Genomic DNA, 18,888 nt, shown 5'->3' on the forward strand with positions numbered 1-18,888 from the left:
CCCCCACTACATCATAGACGGTATAGAAATATTTAACACATTGGATCAAAAGCAGCTGTCTTTTAGTATCATCATTGTTATATATATATCATTATTATATATATACAAAAAAACCGACTTCAACTGTAAAAATATTTACTGCAAAAATAGTTATTTTGATTTAAACACTAAACTACTGAGCCGATTTTGATAAAAAAAAAATTAAGACCAATCTGAAAGTATATTCTTTCAAATAAAGAATGAAGGAAACGTAGTTATGAGGTAACAAACATAAAAAAAAAATACAACCGAACTAAGAACCTCCATCTTTTTGAAATCGTTTGAAAATACATTCTTTGTTCACAAAACAGAATGTTTTTCATTAAATTATTAAAAAAAGAAAAAAGTTTTTCATGTGACTTCCAAACTAAATCATCAATTTGACAATACATTCTCCATTCCATATAGTACGTGTACGTGTATGCCAAATTTCATAGTGATTGGTTAAGCCGTTAAGACGTTATAAGGTAACAAACAAACACACTTTTACATTTATAATGTTAGTAAATATTTTGCAATTGACATGGTGCACACCCACTTTCTTCTAAGTTTTTATTTTATTTTATTGGTTATTTTGCTTCGTTACATTCTGAAGTTATGGCTTAATTTGAGAAACTCTTACTTACTTTTTTTTTATTATAAGAAAGAATAATAAATTTATTGAAGGTTTTAGGAAATCTTAAAGTAAAAAAAATACGTAAAGGTTTTCTGGAAATATGTTTTCATAAGTCATGCCTATTAAGGTGCTTCATTCCGACTTGACCTTTTAGCTTTTTCTCCCGTTACCAGCTAAGAATGATCGGGTTGACAAAGAGTACCCAAGTGTGCAGAATTATTTCGTAAAACAAAAGTGCTCGGAAGTTGATTACTAAACTGAATGTCAACGAAAAATTTACGTATCACAAATATGTATAAAAAAGCTTTACTCGCCAGTTGGTAATCGGTATCATATAATATATATATATATATATATATATATATATATATATATATATATATATATTTTACATAACACGATATCCTTTTTAATATTATAAATGTGATAATTTGTTCATAACTTCTTGACGTCTAAAAACCTCAATCGATCGTTAAGAAACTTGGTCATATGTAGTATTTTTGGATGGAGATGGACATTAATTACCTTTTATCGCGATAAAACACGGACGAAGTCGCGGGAAAATATTAGTATGAATAATAAATATCCTCACAACTGTAATCCTAAATAAGGTTGTCAAAGACATTTGTCAACAATTCCTTTGAGATGAAACAAATTAAGTATTTAAATCTAACATAACAAAGTACAAACTTGGATTGTTAGAATGAAATCAGATCAATCAATTGGCCTATCATGACGAATTCATGAGAAATTTATTGCGAATTTTTCTAGAGAGCCCGTTGTGGAGTTCGACCTGATAGGATATATTGCTAGCAATGAGGCCACTAGTACCCGTCACTAACGGTCTTTTCTCCCCAAACCAGAGGGAGACTTTGTACAAAAGTCTATTGCTTGGGTACCTCTGTCCCATTCGTGTTTCAACCGTGAAGCAGTTGTGTTCGCATAGCTGTGTTTCTGTTTGAAGGGTGGGATATGGCGTGAATTTACAGGGTACAGAGGAATAACACCTGAGTCCGCAGGAATGGCAACGCATGGGGGGTATCATGGGCGAAACAGTATACTCTATTATGTCCATGGTACTGCTCATGTCTATAGGCGACGGTTACAATTTTCCATCAGGTGGGCCGTCGGCTTGTTTGCCATTCTAAGTTGTATAAAAAATAAAACTATCTGAATTAATTAGTTAACAACATTTATAAAATATAATCTGTATACAATATTATATAACATTTATATATAATTATCGTATATACGACACTGTACAATCTTAACAAATGACCTAATAATGATAAAAGTTTACTACAATCATGCGTTTACAAACAACTCACAAATAGAAACATCGAAAAGGGTTAATAATGTTGATACGTCGATCCGAGCGTCAAGCCCATTTCTTTGAAACTATTTGTAAATAGTCTATGTACTCAAAGAAAGTCAACAGCATTATCCCGCAGAATTTTCGACACCTTGGGACACGGGTTTCCCGTCTGAGTACAATCGGTAAACTGCCGCGTGCGTCCTGCGCGGAGACCCTTTTAACTTTCCGATATGTATTTGACACAAATTAAGGTGTTAACAATAAAATTTTGGCCAAATTTAAAATTAAATGCACAGATTAAGATAGAAGAAAAACGTATCTACTATAATTTCATGTATGTTTATCGGATTTTGGTGAAATATCAATTTTTAGACAATGAAAGTAACTTATAATTTAAATTAATTAATTTCAAACAGATTGTAGTTTAATATATATTTATTTCAGATTTTTTACTATTAACGCAATCTGAATGACGTTTCAAAAATGATCTCCGATGGGATGAAGCACCTTAACATGTTACCTTCTTTTTATTCTTTATTGCACACAAATGTAATGATAAGAACAATTAATTTCTTTGTGTGTAATCCTTAGTAAAGTGAGTTTTTTTTTTTTTACTTTATAGCGTCTTAACAGTTAAACCAATCACTGTATATTTTTTTTTAATGGGTGATAATGGAATGGTAACCCCGCTTTCGCTATCGGTATACACCAACGGGGCACCAGTGAGGGATGATAGGTGACAATGAAAGCAAGTCACTTAGCCCATCGTGACGAATTCCATTAGAATTAACCACGATGGTTTCCAGGGGGAACCGCGTGGAGGTCGACCTGACAGGGTGTATTGCTAGCAATAGGTCAGTTAGACCCCATTACCAACAATCCCTTTCCCCACACTCACTGTATAATTTGGTATTCAAGCACTATATAAGATGGAGAAGTATATAGTATACTTTTTATCTCGGTCAGTAAACATAACCCGGTCACGCGGATCAAATCGTGGGTAAAAGCAATTTATCGAATATCATTGTTATGGGTCGAGCAGGCATACGTAAGTATAGTGGGGCGCTATACTCCCCGTGATAGAGTGAAGTGTTAAAAAGCATCGCCGAGTATTTACTTAGGGTAGAGATGGGCAATCCACCTGGGTGGGTTTAAAGTCTGGTGGGTAAAAACCGGGTGTTTTGGGTTTATTGGGTTTAAACCCCATAAACACCCAAATTTTTGGGTGTTTATGATTTTGTACTTCATCATCGTCATCTCAGCCGCAAGACGTCCACTATACTGGACATAGACAATATTATTATGCAGCCTACAGAATAAAAAACTTTTAATTTGATTTTGAGTTTATTAAGAAAGAGATGAAAGTAAAATGTAAAACTACAGTCAATCACTGTCAGATTCAGAGTTATTACAAGCGATGAATTGTATAGGTTCGATAGGCTCTATTTCGTCTAAACTGTTATGTTCATTTACTTGCTCAATGAAAGCTTCTAAGGTATTTTCTTCATTAAACTGAATGTCCTCGCATTCAGCTTTATGTTTAAGATTCCAGTTATAACAAATGAATGAAATTTTTTCAGTTCTTTCAGTTGTAAGTCGATTTCTTTTGTTATTATGTATGTAGCCTTGGATACTAAAGGAACGCTCAGTGGCTGCCGAAGTACAGGGAGCTGATAGAATACGAATCGCTACTTTGCTTAACTCAGTGGAACCACAAATACCTTTCCACCATATTAGGGGCTCAATGCTATCTAATGAGCTCCATACAAATCCTCTGGCCCAAAAGTTTTCTTTAGCTTTATAACACGCCAAATCTGCCATTACATTTGACAAACTTAAGTGTTGGCTTAAATTGTAGATAAACTCCATACCCTTAAGTTCTTCCTCTTGAGTAAGTTCGACTCCTAGAGTCCTGGGGTCTAGAATATATGCTGCAAAATGTATTGGCCTCATTGCCATATTGCATCTTGAAGATACTGATGTTAGAATCTGCTGTTTGCTTTCTTCGCTCAATGTCGAAATCTCATTTAATGCAAAACGTATCTTAGCTTGTACATCTCTAAATGTAATGTATGTGCGATGCAAACGATTCTGGTCGCTCTCTAAGTAAAATATGCTTTCAGTGACTGGTTCCAAAATACTTATACATTCCCCTGTCTTCGTCCAGAAATCATCACTTAGAATTAAATCTTTAATATCTCTTGAAATTACCACATCTTCTCTAACTGTTAATATTTGCAAAGCTATCTTATTTGCTTTCAAACTTTTTAACGAAGTAACATGACTTCCCCATCTTGTAGCACAAGGCAATTTTAGTGTTTGTGTAGAATCTTCACCCTGCCTTGATTTTATCAACAAGGAACTTAATCGTTGACTCCTTTTAACAGTTTTTATTATATTTATGGCTTGCATAATAAACACAGTTACTTCTTGTATCTTTACAATATCTTGGCACAACAAGTTAAGGATATGTGCACAGCAACCGAGAGGAACAACATGTGGATATTTGAGTTTTGTTAATTCGAATGCCTTTTGTATATTTCTAGCGTTATCGCCAATAAGTACAAGAAACTTATTTGCTCCATACACTTTCATTACTTTTTCAACTTCTTGGCTAAGGTATTCACTAGTGTGAGGATTACTTTCTGTATTCAAACTTTTAACGTATGCAGGTTGAGGTTTTGATATAAGAAAGTTTATTATTCCTTCATTTCTTAAATTAGACCAGCCATCGCACTGAAGGTGTAAGTAACTACAAGCATTTAGTTCCTCATTTAACTCAAAACGCATTTCTCTATATATTTTATCTAAGTATTTTGTCGCTAAAGCTTTACGTGAAGGTATTTTAAATTTTGGTTGCAATTTTTCGAAAAATTGTATCCATAAAGGATGTTGCACCATCGATAATGGCGTCCCTGTTACAAATATAGCTCTCGCTAATTCTGTTTTTATATGATCATCGGTGTCTTGAAACTCAGCATTTATTGTAGTGTTAGCAGACGACGAGGGGCTTATAAAAGAATCATTTGTCTCTATCTCTGACAGTTTTTTTTTTTTTTTTTTTTTTTTTTTTTTATAGAACTTAGAATGGCAAACAAGCTGACGGCCCACCTGATGGAAAGTGGTAACCGCCGCCCATAGACACGAGCAGTACCATGGACATAACAGAGTATACTGTTTCGCCCATGATACCCCCCATGCGTTGCCATTCCTGAGGACTCAGGTGTTATTCCTCTGTACCCAGTAAATTCACGCAGTCCAGACATTTTGGTTTTGGACGAGCTATCTTTTATAAGTTTCATAGAGTCTTTTAATGTTTCTGGAGATTTTGGACAAGTGATAAGATGTTGAAGCATTTTGGCAGCATTACTGAATTTGTAGACCTTATTACAAAGCTTGCAAGAAACAGACTTGTTTGGTAAAGTACGGTAGTGCTCCCATATGCGTAAATCTTTAGGTCTCCCCATTGAACCTAAAAAAATGAACGATGATTAGTTGGTCTGACGAAAATTCAACAATAGAGTGCCTATTTTTTTACAATGATTATTTCTTGTTATTTACAATAAATTTATTAAAAAAATAATAAAATAAATACAAAAAGCCTTTGTAAAATTACATCTCCTCGGAGGATTAAACGCAGACGCTAGTTTATTATCGTATTGTTCTGTATTTTTCTCAGCAACTTCTTTAATTCGATTAGGTACTTACGCATATTATGTTAAAAATAAATATCTAGTACACATCTTAGGCTATCCACCATTATTATCCAATGACGACTCTCAGCTAACTATGCACTATCATCCAAAATAAACGTGTATGGAAAATTTTATCCCAGTCGGTTGAGGATTGAGGATAATTGCATCAACATACGAACATACCTACATACTTTTATTTACATAACGCAAGCTAAATAAAAGCTTGTAATAATACATCTAATTTTAAGTTAAAATTGTTAAGTGATCATGATATAATTGTATCATTCAAAAATCCACTTACCTTTAATTATTTCTTGTTAAGTATAAATATTATTTCAAATCTGCTCCCTTAATATGCACTTTTTTACTGCTTTTCCTACCTAACACGTTACCAGGAAGTCACGTTACCAGAGTCAGAGTAATAGTGAACACGTTTGACAGTGATTGTCGTCGCCTCATATTCAGCGTCGACGAATAGGGGAATCCCCAGTCATAATGTATTGCATGCGTGGCGGTCTTACTTCAAATCCATAAACAAAGAGATAATTACAGAACTCGATACTAGATGGCGCTGTTTTTGTTTGAAGAAAGTTTGCGGGCTAAAATACATAGAATTTCATCAATGACTTCCACAAAGAACAACATTTCTGTTTTTTCTAAGTCCGTATCTCTTCCGTATATTTCATAAGATATAAGCTTGGGCTACATTGTTATGCAACGTGATTTTGTCGCTGTCTTGCTAGCAGGGTTGACAGATATACGATTTAAATCGTACTCATACTATTATTTGTCTATTTTTTAATGTACGATCGTAAAGATTATGATCGTAATTCGCACAAAAACATACGACTTTTTGGTTACCTGGCAACATTTTTATTATGAAACGAACATGCTCACATCATCAGTCACATGCAACAATTTATTGGGGATTTCCCCTTCACATCTGGCAGTCCTGCTTGCTAGAATATAGGTAAGTCAGCCACAGTTACTGACGATCGATATTTAAAGGGTATTGTTTTTGTGCTAAATATTTCATAAAAACGTTATTTAATACTTTGTGGATTATTAATTTAGTTGATAATCACTGGAAGTAAAATGGATGCTAATTTGAGAGATCAAGATCTTCGTATAAAACAGTTAATAAAAGAAAATCTACGTAAGTACTCTTTTTATACCTAGGTAGGTAAGGTATAATAAACACAAAAGGTACTTAGATCGCGTGTGTTCGAAGCATTTATTCTAATAAATTTAATTTAAAATTGTAGAAAGAAAAAAATGTCTGCCAAGCCGTAGCCGAAGCCGATCTCCAAATATATTTGGCGATAGTGAGACCCAGTGTCCAGATGATTTACCCAGCGTCGTCGCAACAAAGAAAAGAAACGAGGATAAAGTAAAAGAAAATTTACTGAAAGAAGAAACAAACTGTTCTAAATGCTTAATTTATGGAGAAGAGGATAAAAGAAATGAGTATTTCGGACTGTTAGTGGCTCAAGAATTTAAATATATACGGCCATGTGTGCGAACGAGGTGTTATGAAGAAATTTTAAAGTATCTACGGGAAGCAAAAGGCCAACATGTTGATCAACTGCAACATGAAAACACTGAAAATTAATTACTTTCATTTTATTATATATAGATTTTTAAAATTTCCTGAAATATTATTAGTTAACGTTTTATTTAATATTGTAGAATTGATCAATACAATTTATAAAAATAATTTATTGGTATTACTTACATATTTTCAAAAAAATACGTAAAAACCTATTTTTTTGGGTGATTATGGGAGTTTATGGGTGTTTATTGGGTTTTTACCAAAGCACCGGGTTTAAACCCGGTGCTTTGCCCATCTGTAACTTAGGGCGTACTTTGTTGTGAAATATGAGGGAGATCCATGTTCAACAGTTGTCGATATAATGACATGTAATGATGATGATGATGTAGTCGATATTGTATCAGCCGTTAACTGTCCATTGCTGAACATAGCCTCCCCCATAAGAGGGTTTTGTTAGTAGTTGCCACGCTTGACAGGCGGGTTGGCAACCGCAGTTTTGGCTTTTGGTGATATTTTAAGTGGGACATTGCTATCCATCCCTCAACCATAAGCTTCCTTACTTGTCTCTTACGATACCCACGGGAAAGTAAGGGATGGCCTATTCTATGCCGGGACCTACACAGCTATAGTCGATACGAAAAAGTACAATTTTTATTGAAATAAAATTAAATTTAAACATTTTTGAATAGTCATTTTTTATGATTCTACTGCCCATTCGTAATGCAATTTCAGCTGAAAACGGGCGAGGAACTCAACTGTTGCTTTAGTACGCATTTAACATATCTATTAGAAGTTAGCATGCCAAGGGCGAATCTTTTGCCATCGTTCGGATAAATTTATTTATTTATTTAAGGACAACCAACAAAGCATACATTTATATCTACTTAAAATACATTATAATATGGTTACATTATAAAATGCTGCCTCAATTAAAGGCCGCCACGACATGAGATTCATAATATATAATTATTAGGACGAAAATTTATAAAAACTCCAATACTACGAGTAGTTATACAATAAATAGTTAGACTACAGTAATAGTTTGGATTTGAAAGATTTGTACATTTATAATCTATACATATGTGCAATGATACATGCCATACTGTTATTAAGCTGATTAAATTAATTAAAATTTGGTTGGTTAACGATATTTTCCATCGCCAGAGAACGATCGCACTTTTCAATCGACTTCAAAAAGGAAGTCCCCAATTTCTCTATATTTTTTTATGATTGTTAACTCATGTCGCCGTCAGCTCTGAACCAATTTGAAAAATTGTTTTTTTTTTATCTAGAAGATATATCCTATTAAATAAAAATAGGTACATATAAATTGTTCTAATAGAAATTTTATCAAAATCGGTTCAGTAATTTAAAATCAAAATAATTGGTTTTGCCATAATTGAAGTTGGTTTTTTTTTGTGGATTACAATATAATTATATACCAATTACGAAACTATATATCGTCACCGTGGGGTAAAATGGATGGTTAGTAATGAGGATCTTACACCTCCACGACTAGCAATATACTCTATCAGGTCGACTTCCACGCGGTTCCTTCTGGACACTATCATTGTTAATTCTTATTGAATTCGTCACGATCGGCTAACTGACCTACTTTCGTCCTTGCGTATCATGCACGTATCATGTCTCACTGGTGCCCCTCCAGCGTATACCGATAGCGCAGGCGGGGTTACCATTCCATTATTATGTAGGTATTTACATCATTACCGTTGGCGTTGCGTCGAATGACGTCACTATACATGGAAACACATATTTGATAGCGGGTACATAATGCTATCATATTTGAACAAATTGATAAAAGTAAAATGCATATTAGCCATACATTTTTAGCCAACTTTAAAAAAGAGTAGTTCCAGAATTCATCTGTATATTATTTGTGTAAACAGAATTGGGCAAAATAAATTTTATTATTATTATTAAATACATAAGCCTTCCCCATTTTTTAATATTCAATCTACTTTGTAATTTATAATTACAAACAATACAGATATATATATATATATATATATATATATATATATATATATATATATATATATATATATATATAGATTAATTATTTCACACTATTTTATTGTTTATATATTTATATAATATTACATTACGATTTAACATAAAATCAAAATAGAATTTTCGTGAAGTGAAAACGTCCATCAAAGGGCGCCGAAAGGCAATCTCACTCTACCCTGATCAAGGGCTGGGGCTGGCGCTATGCGAAACTTTAATATGTTACAAAATTAGTTCGAAATCGTCAGGGAACCCCATACTAATCCCTATCGCTTGAAAGGGATTAATAGAATCGGTTTATTTAGTTGATACGTTGTTTGGATTTTCGTAAGTAGTTTATTTAACAGATTAATGGAAGTGATGACAGTTTGTGCCATGCTTGAAATTTCCCTTAAGATTTCCCTATAATATGCATGAATTCCGAGTTATCGTTGTACAAACAGGATAAGACGCAATTTATTTAGGTAATTGCAATGTTTGATCATGATAACACTGCCGCTCCCTCGAGTGTGAATTTTATGGGACTGTAGGTATATGACAGTAATGAAAAACGGTTATACCTGAAAATTTGGCAAATTATGAAAAAGAGCAACACATTCCAATTCCACATTGGGATGTGGAGATCTCGAAGTCTCCCTCCACCAGAGGGAGACTTTGTACAAAAGTCGATTGCTTGGGTACCTCTGTCCCATTCGTGTTTCAACCGTGAAGCAGTTGTATTTGCATGGCTGTGTTTCGGTTTGAAGGGTGGGATATGGCGTGAATTTACTGGGTACAGAGGAATAACACCTGAGTCCTCAGGAATGGCAACGCATGGGGGGTATCATGGGCGAAACAGTATACTCTGTTATGTCCATGCTACTGCTCATGTCTATAGGCAACGGTTACCACTTTCCATCAGGTGGACCATCAGCTTGTTAGCCATTCTAAGTTGTATAAGAAAAAACATTATAATCTAGTGTGTGGTCTACCACAATGTAACTCCATGTCGAGGGAGAAGTTTGTTTTTATTAATGGGTGATAAATGGCATTGTAACTCCACCTGTGCTATTAGAATATGCTGACGGGGCACCAGTGAGAGATGATAGATGAGAATAAAAGTAATTCAATTATCCTATCACAGCAAACAAGAACTAAAATGGTTCCTAAAGTTCAGATTTTTTAATGGATGAAAATCTATTGGTATCACAGCTACATGATTGGTATACACTGGCTGTGGAACCAGTAATGAATTTAACAAGAGGTAACCACAATAAGTTCCAGGGGAAACCATGTGGAAGTCAACCTGATAGGGTATATTGCTAGCAAAAAGGCTTTTAGATTTTCATTACTAACAATTCCTTCTGACCTGATAAGCAATATTTTAATTTTTTTTATTTTATTTGTATTTTTGTATTGCTAGCAAGTGGGCTGTTAGACTATTACCATTACTAAAAATTCCTTTTTCCCAGTAATAGCTTATTAGTTAAGCAATACTTCCTGTTAGGTTGCCCTTTATGTAGCTCTCCTTGGAACCCATACTTTTACTAGCAATATGGCAGCCAAACCTCATTACCAACAATCTACTCCCCTCCAATCATAGTAATTAATTAATGTTAAATTGGTCATAATAAGCACTGTATATATTATATCATAGATAATATATTTTCTTTAAATTGAACAACCTAAATCATAATAAAATTAATAGAATTTTTAAAGCATTTATATTTATACAACAATCTGTTATTTATTGAATATAGAAAGCAGTATCATCCACAAAGCAGGTCATGAAATATTACATTTGTTTTTTGTTAGTATTTTTGCTGCAAGATATGCACCTTTATCCACCATATTCAATATATATAGACTTGCACCTATCCACCTTCACAATTTGTGGAAAGTTACTAGATTTATTTAGTTCATTAGAATAAACTCTGATTGAGAAATTGAAATTAATTTGCTGTGATTTTGACAACAATTTTGAAATAGGAAAAGCTTTGTACTACAATAGGATTAGAGCAATTGCTCTTCTATTTTCAAAAAGTTACAAAAAGAAATTATAGTTCGACTGTCAGATAATCTGTCCATCAGAGTGGCATATTTTATCAACTACTAACACTTTGATTAAAAATATAAGACAATTTTCAATAAATTGTAAAATATAATTTACTAGAATTTAATAATATTGCAATCTGTTAGACCAGAAATATTCATAAGATTTATAACATAATATTTATTATAATGATGATTAAATAGATTAGGATAATATTATATATACCCTACAATGTATGTGCTAATCAAAGGTATGATCTATCTGTGTAAGGTCTAGCCAATATCATACAAATCCATTCAATAAGCAGACTGACAAAATGCAAATAAATCTATTGAATTGTTGCATATCATAATATAACAGTAAAAATAACTAGAAAACCAACAGTAAGTCTAGAAATAATTTGATTTAAATATTTCTTTTTTTTTTTGCTTAATAGTAAAAGTTTGAAAAAAGAGAAGCTAACAAAAGAGAGAAGAAAACAAAAGATTATACTAATAAAAGAATTTTATAAAACAACATAAAATAAGAAAAACAATATAAGTATCGGTTTCCTCTCACTTTTGTTTGCTAATGAAGATGAATTAATACTACATAGCCAATTATACCTAGAATATTTTGAAAATATAATTATTTTCTAATAACTTGATCCTACCATCAACAATAGAATTATATTTCATAAATAATTCTATACTTTTTCTTGGATAGTAGTCAACGCTAACGGTACGTATACAATTAAATAAATTACGACCCTTTCACGCATGCTAACATATGGCCGAGCAGGAATTATCATATTGATTAATCCAAATATTGCACTCGCATTAACATTCGAGACCTGTATAAACGACCTTGAATTGCCTGAAATGAAAAAGTGACGAAAACCACATACGTAGCTAATACAGATTGGTTTTTTAATGTCACAATTACGTTGAATTTGTTGTGCAGAAGAACAGTGATCTATCTTTTTGTAATAATAATTCATCAATAAATCTTAATATATAACGCTTACCTTGTACGACAAGGCAGATATCAGGTCACTGCACCCAAATCTTTCCATATTTTATGCCACACAACATCACACACGATAATATTTTCGTCAAATTGCACAAACAAAAAAAACCAATGCGACGAGAGGAAACGCATCGTTCAAGCTTCAAATTTATACTGACAGCCATGCTGCTGATGAGTCCGTCTTTATTGTGGAGTTGTGCGCTGATTGGCTGTTGCGCCGTGTATAAAAAATAATAATTACAAATTTCAACCAATCACATGGAAAGAATTCAAAAATTCTTGGCAATCTGCCAAAATTAAAAAAGTTGTAAGAAGATGAATAGTTATAAATATGCATATTACAAAGGCAAAAGGATAAAACTATACAGATTCAACTTTATGAAATTATGATATTAAACTTATTTTTTTAACATACCCTATGTAGAGGCTGTTTTGCTATAACAAAAAACCTTAGATGCAGCAAACACTTTGTACAAAATTGATAATTGTCGAAAAATTGTGTACAATTGCTTTCTAGTGTCAAATGAGTTAAATGTAATTTTCTTTGATAGCAGCACCACTTGCCACCTAATACTAATAGATAAAATTAATTCGTAATAGTTATTTTATTTCCTAAAACGTTTTGCATAAGGAGCATTACCTTTCTTGATGATTGCTTTTAAGTAATGGAAACATATCCAAAACTAAGTTAGATAGCATATAGGTAAATATCGAGCAATTTTCAGCTACTTAACGCAAATAGAGAAATATTCAATTTGTAGGTATCCGAAATCTTTGGTACGCATATTTCCGAACTTAGCTCTCAAGAATTGATCTTTGTTGTCTGTCAATTGACTATCAGACGTCAGTCACTTTCCGAAATCTTAAATTCCATTTGTTGATAGAATAAAACACATGCTTTATTGCTTACTTTCTACTTTTTATTACCTATATTATATTTATTTAGTATAATAAGTAAATATTAATTGATTTTAAAAATGGGTAAAAAGAAAAATAAAAACAATGAAAAGAAAAATAAAATTAATTTAGTTTTCGATGAAAACAAGCGAAAGTGATTACTCTTTTAATTTTTGTTTACATTTATATTTATTTTTGTAATTAATATTAATAAAAAATTAATTCTAAATTCATATTGTAATTAATTACAGAGAATTTCTATGTGGTTTCCGAAAACGTAAACTAGAAAGAAAAAAGAAAGCGCAAGAGGAATTGCAACAACTGTTGAAGAATGAAAAAAGAAGAATAAAACAAGAGGTATTTTGCTTTGACTATATTACATGAAAAGGTTGCCCATCGATCCCTATTTAGAAGAGGGACAGAATTGTCAGGAATTCGCTTTCGGTATATGCCGCAAAATTGTCAGGTGACTTAAAGATATTCGTACCTTGAACCTTGTTCCTTGAACAGTAAGGGAACTCTTCAAAGATTGGTAGTAAGAATTAGCAGAATTGTCAGTAGATTTCACTTATACAGTTTATAAGGTCCAAACAAATAACACAATATATATATAAATGAACACACAATATCACTTGATGTTTAAATAAAATAGTATTTAAATCACCTACTAATTTTCTATTTTCGTAATAAACGACAGTCAACAATTGCTAGGCAACACACGCAATAGGTGTCACACCGCATTTAAATTTTGGACAAACCAAAAAGTATTAACAAGGTGTCCACCCTAGAATAAGAAGTGGAGCTTTCGGCTATGCGTAAACGTGTTTATACAGGGCGGGAGTTTCTTGGTAATGCCGACTAGTTTCATTGCTAATAATATACCCTATCAGGTCGACATCCTTGTTATCCCCTCTGGAAACCAGCGTGTTGAATTCTTAGTGTATTCATCATGATAGACTAGCTAGATAGCTAGCAATATACCCAACCAAGTTAACCTCCCCATGGTCCCCCCTGGAAACCATCATGCTGAATTCCAAGTATATCTTGGATTTTAAAGATTTCAGTTGTGAGGTAAATTAGTACAACTAAAATGTTATAATAAACATGACTAAAGTTATTTAATAAGTTTGTCATCACTGGCAAACTTCTGATATACTTATTCTATATCATATAACCTACTTTATATATACTTTTTTTTTTATGGAAGTAGAATGATATTGCACTATTGCTGGTGGGGTGCTAAAGAGTGATGATACATGATAAGTGATGAAATCAGGTCATTAAGCCCCTTGTGATAAATGTAATTGAATTTCATTTGTATCTATTGTACCATTTAAATGTAACTAAATAACAAACATAAATTTCCACAATTATAATATTAGTTGAATAATAGGATAATATTTCTATTGATTTTTAATTTCAGAATAAAGAATCATACAAGAAACTAGTATTGTCTAGTCGTCCAATACCAGATATAGAACAGTTACTACAAGAAGAATATGAAGATGAGGATGTAAATGTTAAGATAGTGGAGCTCTCGTCTGATACATTGCAAAAGAAAGATTTAGTTATAGGTGAAAATAAACCTAAAGTAGCTAATGAGAATACAGAAAAAAAGAAAAGTCATAATTTGATGCGGAAAATCCCAGGCATGGATTCAGATGTAGGCAGTGAACCAGAGGAATCAGATACAGAAGAAACCCAAGATAACAAATTAAAAACAAAGAAAGAAGTAAAAAGATTGCTGAAAAAACAAGCAACAAAAAAAGTCCAGAAAAGTAAAGTTTTCCAAATGAAAAATAAATTGGAGAGAGTTAAGAACAAGAAGAAATCTCATCAGAAAAAACACCACATGAAAGGAAAAAATGATCCAAAAAAGTCTAAAAAGCAATTAGGCAGAAGGAAACATTAAAAATATAAGTCAATTTTAAAATAAAAATTGTATTTTATTGAAATCAAATTAACACTGAATGAGGTAGTTGTAGTCTTACTACTATTTACTTTTAATATGTTTATCACATTCAATAATTATAAATATATAATCAAAATTCAATTACTGTTAACTTTACTTTTCTTATTGGTCTTCTGTTTTCCATGATTTTCAATTTTTTCATTCTTTTGTTCATTTTTAATTCTCAGGGACTTTCTCTTTAATGGAGATTTGTTCTTACTAATATTCTGAGAAATGTTTTCAATTTTACTTTCAATAGCTCTCATTTGTACTTGTTTAGGTGTTTTAAAATCTTCCATCTCAATATCTGCTGCAGATAGAGTGTTCAAAATTTTCTCATTATTTTGTAAATCACATTCTACTGTTTCTATTGTAATATTTGGGTTTTGTACTTCTTTATTTGTATTCGTTTTCAAGTTTTTCTTTGGTTCTAGATCATTACCACCCAGCTGGCATTTTCTAGGCATAATTTTTTGTGTGTGTGATTTAGTAGCAATTTCCTTTTTAATAAGATCCTTTTTTTCATCAAATTGATCCTCTTTTTCTTCATTATTTATCACTGGTGTTTTCTTATTTGGCGACTTCCTGCCCTTACCACTTGATGGACAAATGTCTCTATTTAAACATTCATTACATATGGGACTAATAGGCAAGCAAATAGTTTGACCAAAGCCTACCATTAGGTTGTTTACTTCACTCCATAATTCAAATGGTAGCCAAGTTTCAAGGGCTTTACGAGTGTCTTCTGGAGTAGTAGTAGGTTTCTTTACCCAGCCAATCCTGTTACTGATTCGGTGTACATGGGTATCTACACCTGAAATAATAATTTGTGTATGGGATATAATTTTTTAATGAAGTATATATGTGGACATGAAATGTTGAAAATAACTAAAGTATTTGAGTTTATACAAGTTTTATATCATTGAAATCATAATTATAATAAGTTTGTTTAATTTACCTATTCCAGTTACTGTATTCCAAGCAACTTTCATACAAATGTGTGCCATTTTCGGCCCCACTCCAGTCAGTTTACAAAGTTTCTCTACTGAATCTGGTATATCACTATTGTATTGATCTTTCAATGTTTGTGTTGTCTTTTTTATATATTTTACTTTTGTCTGTAAATAATTCAAATTTTGTGATAAGTATTTTAACTTAAACTTAAGATAATTTGGGAAATGTATATTTTTATTACATATTTTACCTTCCAAAATCCTACTGGATATATCAATTGACCCAGTTCCTCATCACTCATATTTAAGATGTTGTCTATAGTGAGACCTCGTGCTCTAAGACGCTCCATGGCTGCAAAAGTAACCTGATCCTTTGTCTGGCTAGACAGCATTAGTGATATGAGACTTTGGTATCTATATACCTGAAAAGTAAATTATATTCACTGTTTAATTAGAATATTGTTATAACACTTCTAAATAAGCAGTCAGAGGTATCCTCACTGTGTACTAAACCTGAATATTTTTTTCTAAGAAAGTATTTTGGAAATCAACATAAAATATGTTAGATGCCACTGCAGAATTTAAAATATTAATATCATTTTGCTAATTTTGTTATCAAACATGTTATATAGCAAACAATTCTATTTAACTTACTTTGGGTGGTGCATTCTCATCCATAGACATATGACATCCCATAGAATCAACTGGTGCATCATTATTTGACCTCATGATTCTCAGGTTGACTAAAAACTCCTTCCAATTTGGTGGCTCCCATAAACCTTTAGTTTCCTGCAAAAGTCCATAATAATGAAAATATTGAATTAATATTAGACCAACAAGAAAGCATAATATTACCCAATAATTTTCACTAAACAATTTTTTTTAATGAGTGGTAATAATGGAATGGTAACCCCACATGCTCTATTGGTATATGCCGACAGGTCACCAGTGATAGATGAGTATCAAACATCAGTTAGCCCACAGTGATAAATTCACAAAAAAATAACCAATATGGTTTCCAGTGGGAACCACATGGAGGTTGACATGATAAGATATAATGCCAGCAGTGAACCTATTAGATACCCATTACTGATAATCCCTTTCTTTCCATTAAACCATATCTTTCACACCTAAATATTGTAATTGCAATCTGTAAAAGGTGGCTTATGTCTGAAAAACCTCTTCCAGCGAATAAAATACAGTGATAAAGGATGTAATTAATTTTATAATGTATATAGGTTTTATTTACTAAAGATTGTCAAATAAAATAGGCATAATTTTATTATAACATAGTATTATTTAATTTGAAGAATTCTATAAGCAACAATGCTTGCATAGTACTTTTAAATGAATTATGTACGATACTGTTTATTAAACTTATATTTAAGTTAAATTCTTACCAATATTATGTTTGTTTATCACCTCTTGGTGCCTTTACCACTCTATCAATCTATGTTATCTATTAATTATCAAATTTGACATATGCAAAGTATTGTAAAGGAGAAGAATAAGGTTACTTTTTGTCCTGGTTGATCAATATATTCCTGCCATATGAATAACTATAAATAAGATATAAAGATATGAATAAAACTAAAGAATAATTTGATTAGAGTGTAGCCTTAAAGTATTATGAGCTAAAATTTTAATAATTCTTAATGTTACAGCATTTTATTTATGAGATCATTAAATAGTGCTACTTATTTGAAAGCCCTGCGGTAATGCCCCTAAGACTACTCACTAACCATGTGCTAAAGAAAATATTACATCTTTCACAGGAGAATCCTTTTCAAATTCTATCTTTATGTGTGGTTTCTTCTCGAATTTAAATTGACTCAAATCAGGAACCGAAATACTAGAACTTGGTTCTTGTAAAGAATGTTCCTCTGCTTTTTTCTCATTATTTGTTTTATTATTACTATTTTGAATATCACATTGTTTATTTAAATCCATTGGATATTCCGATACTTTTGTTTGTTTGGTATTACTTTTTGTTTTTCCACGAGGCATTTTGTTAAGAAATCTCAATAGATAAATAGTTCCTGTATAGTGTAAAATAAAATACAAAACTTGATCAATGGATACCGTTAGGATTGATTTCAGAATACTTTCTATAAAAATAAATATTCACTTCACTGCTAAGCTAACAATAACACAATATTTATTTTATTCGTATAATTTCTGATGCAGTATTATTCATATAGAGTAGGTATATATAAATTCTGTACTTAACAATCTATTTTCAAATTATTGAACTTTTCCACTTTATTTTACTCATAGAGGCGTGAATTTCTTATTTTTGTTTTGGTTTTTGGCGCAATTCAAAATTCAAATTGCATTGGCGTAGAAAATTGTAAAGATTTCTTTGTACAATAGTCTCTCAGTCTCTCTAATCTGTGCACAGAAGAAATAGAATAGACACACATATATATAAATATATGTAAGAAAAAGATTATACACGGTCAAGACCTACTGTTCAATTAATTAGAAAAATGAATACTTTTGTCTTGGCACTAAAATATTCTCTGTAACGTCGCACGTAATAAAATATTTAAATATAAAATAATATTATTGGTCTTCCGCAAACATCCATCCATCAATATACATTAAAAATGGTAAAGAAGCTCGTAGATGATTTATTCGATTGTATTTAACTGTATTAAGGGTATCACAACTCACATTATATTCATAAGTGTATGTGTAATATTTATTAGCAATTGTAGCAATGAACGTAAGCATTGTATAGTATGGTAAAATCTTTATTGTAGATAATTTACATTAGACACATTAAAATAATTTAATATA

At 31.8% G+C, this 18,888-nt stretch overlaps 4 protein-coding genes across 5 annotated transcripts in view; 1 reads left to right on the top strand and 3 right to left on the bottom strand.

The window, feature by feature from the left end:
* The window catches only part of LOC113522130 (TATA-binding protein-associated factor 172), a 64,366-nt gene extending 51,927 nt beyond the window's left edge, over window positions 1-12,439 (bottom strand). The window contains exon 1 of the mRNA XM_052894720.1: window positions 12,284-12,439. The gene's annotated coding sequence lies outside the window, so the exon portion shown is untranslated. The remainder of the gene's footprint in view (window positions 1-12,283) is intronic.
* LOC128200647 (uncharacterized) lies at window positions 1,178-9,135 on the bottom strand. The gene is made up of 2 exons (XM_052894733.1): window positions 5,967-9,135; window positions 1,178-5,442 (listed from the first exon to the last, which is right to left on the bottom strand). The coding sequence occupies exon 2, from the start codon at window positions 4,869-4,871 to the stop codon at window positions 3,354-3,356; it is 1,518 nt and encodes a 505-aa protein (XP_052750693.1). The 5' UTR covers window positions 4,872-5,442; window positions 5,967-9,135; the 3' UTR covers window positions 1,178-3,353.
* A 688-nt stretch (window positions 12,440-13,127) lies between the features above and the next one.
* Window positions 13,128-15,235, top strand: LOC113512672 (nucleolar protein 12). Its single transcript, XM_026896596.2, has 3 exons — window positions 13,128-13,336; window positions 13,434-13,539; window positions 14,606-15,235. Exons 1-3 carry the CDS (start codon window positions 13,263-13,265, stop codon window positions 15,092-15,094), a joined length of 669 nt encoding a protein of 222 aa, XP_026752397.2. The 5' UTR covers window positions 13,128-13,262; the 3' UTR covers window positions 15,095-15,235.
* LOC113513881 (endonuclease III-like protein 1) lies at window positions 15,108-18,474 on the bottom strand. 2 transcript variants are annotated; one of them, XM_026897866.3, is made up of 5 exons: window positions 17,851-18,474; window positions 16,741-16,875; window positions 16,338-16,508; window positions 16,092-16,251; window positions 15,108-15,947 (listed from the first exon to the last, which is right to left on the bottom strand). In XM_026897866.3, the coding sequence occupies exons 1-5, from the start codon at window positions 18,091-18,093 to the stop codon at window positions 15,232-15,234; spliced, it is 1,425 nt and encodes a 474-aa protein (XP_026753667.2). In that variant the 5' UTR covers window positions 18,094-18,474; the 3' UTR covers window positions 15,108-15,231. The 2 variants fall into 2 exon arrangements, with proteins under 2 accessions (XP_026753667.2, XP_031765355.2); XM_031909495.2 differs by having other exon boundaries at window positions 17,829-17,962.
* Window positions 18,475-18,888: the final 414 nt, after the last annotated feature.

This window comes from Galleria mellonella, unplaced genomic scaffold (assembly GCF_026898425.1).
Source record: "Galleria mellonella isolate WM207_F2 unplaced genomic scaffold, CSIRO_AGI_GalMel_v1 utg116, whole genome shotgun sequence".
Lineage (NCBI taxonomy): Eukaryota > Metazoa > Arthropoda > Insecta > Lepidoptera > Pyralidae > Galleria > Galleria mellonella.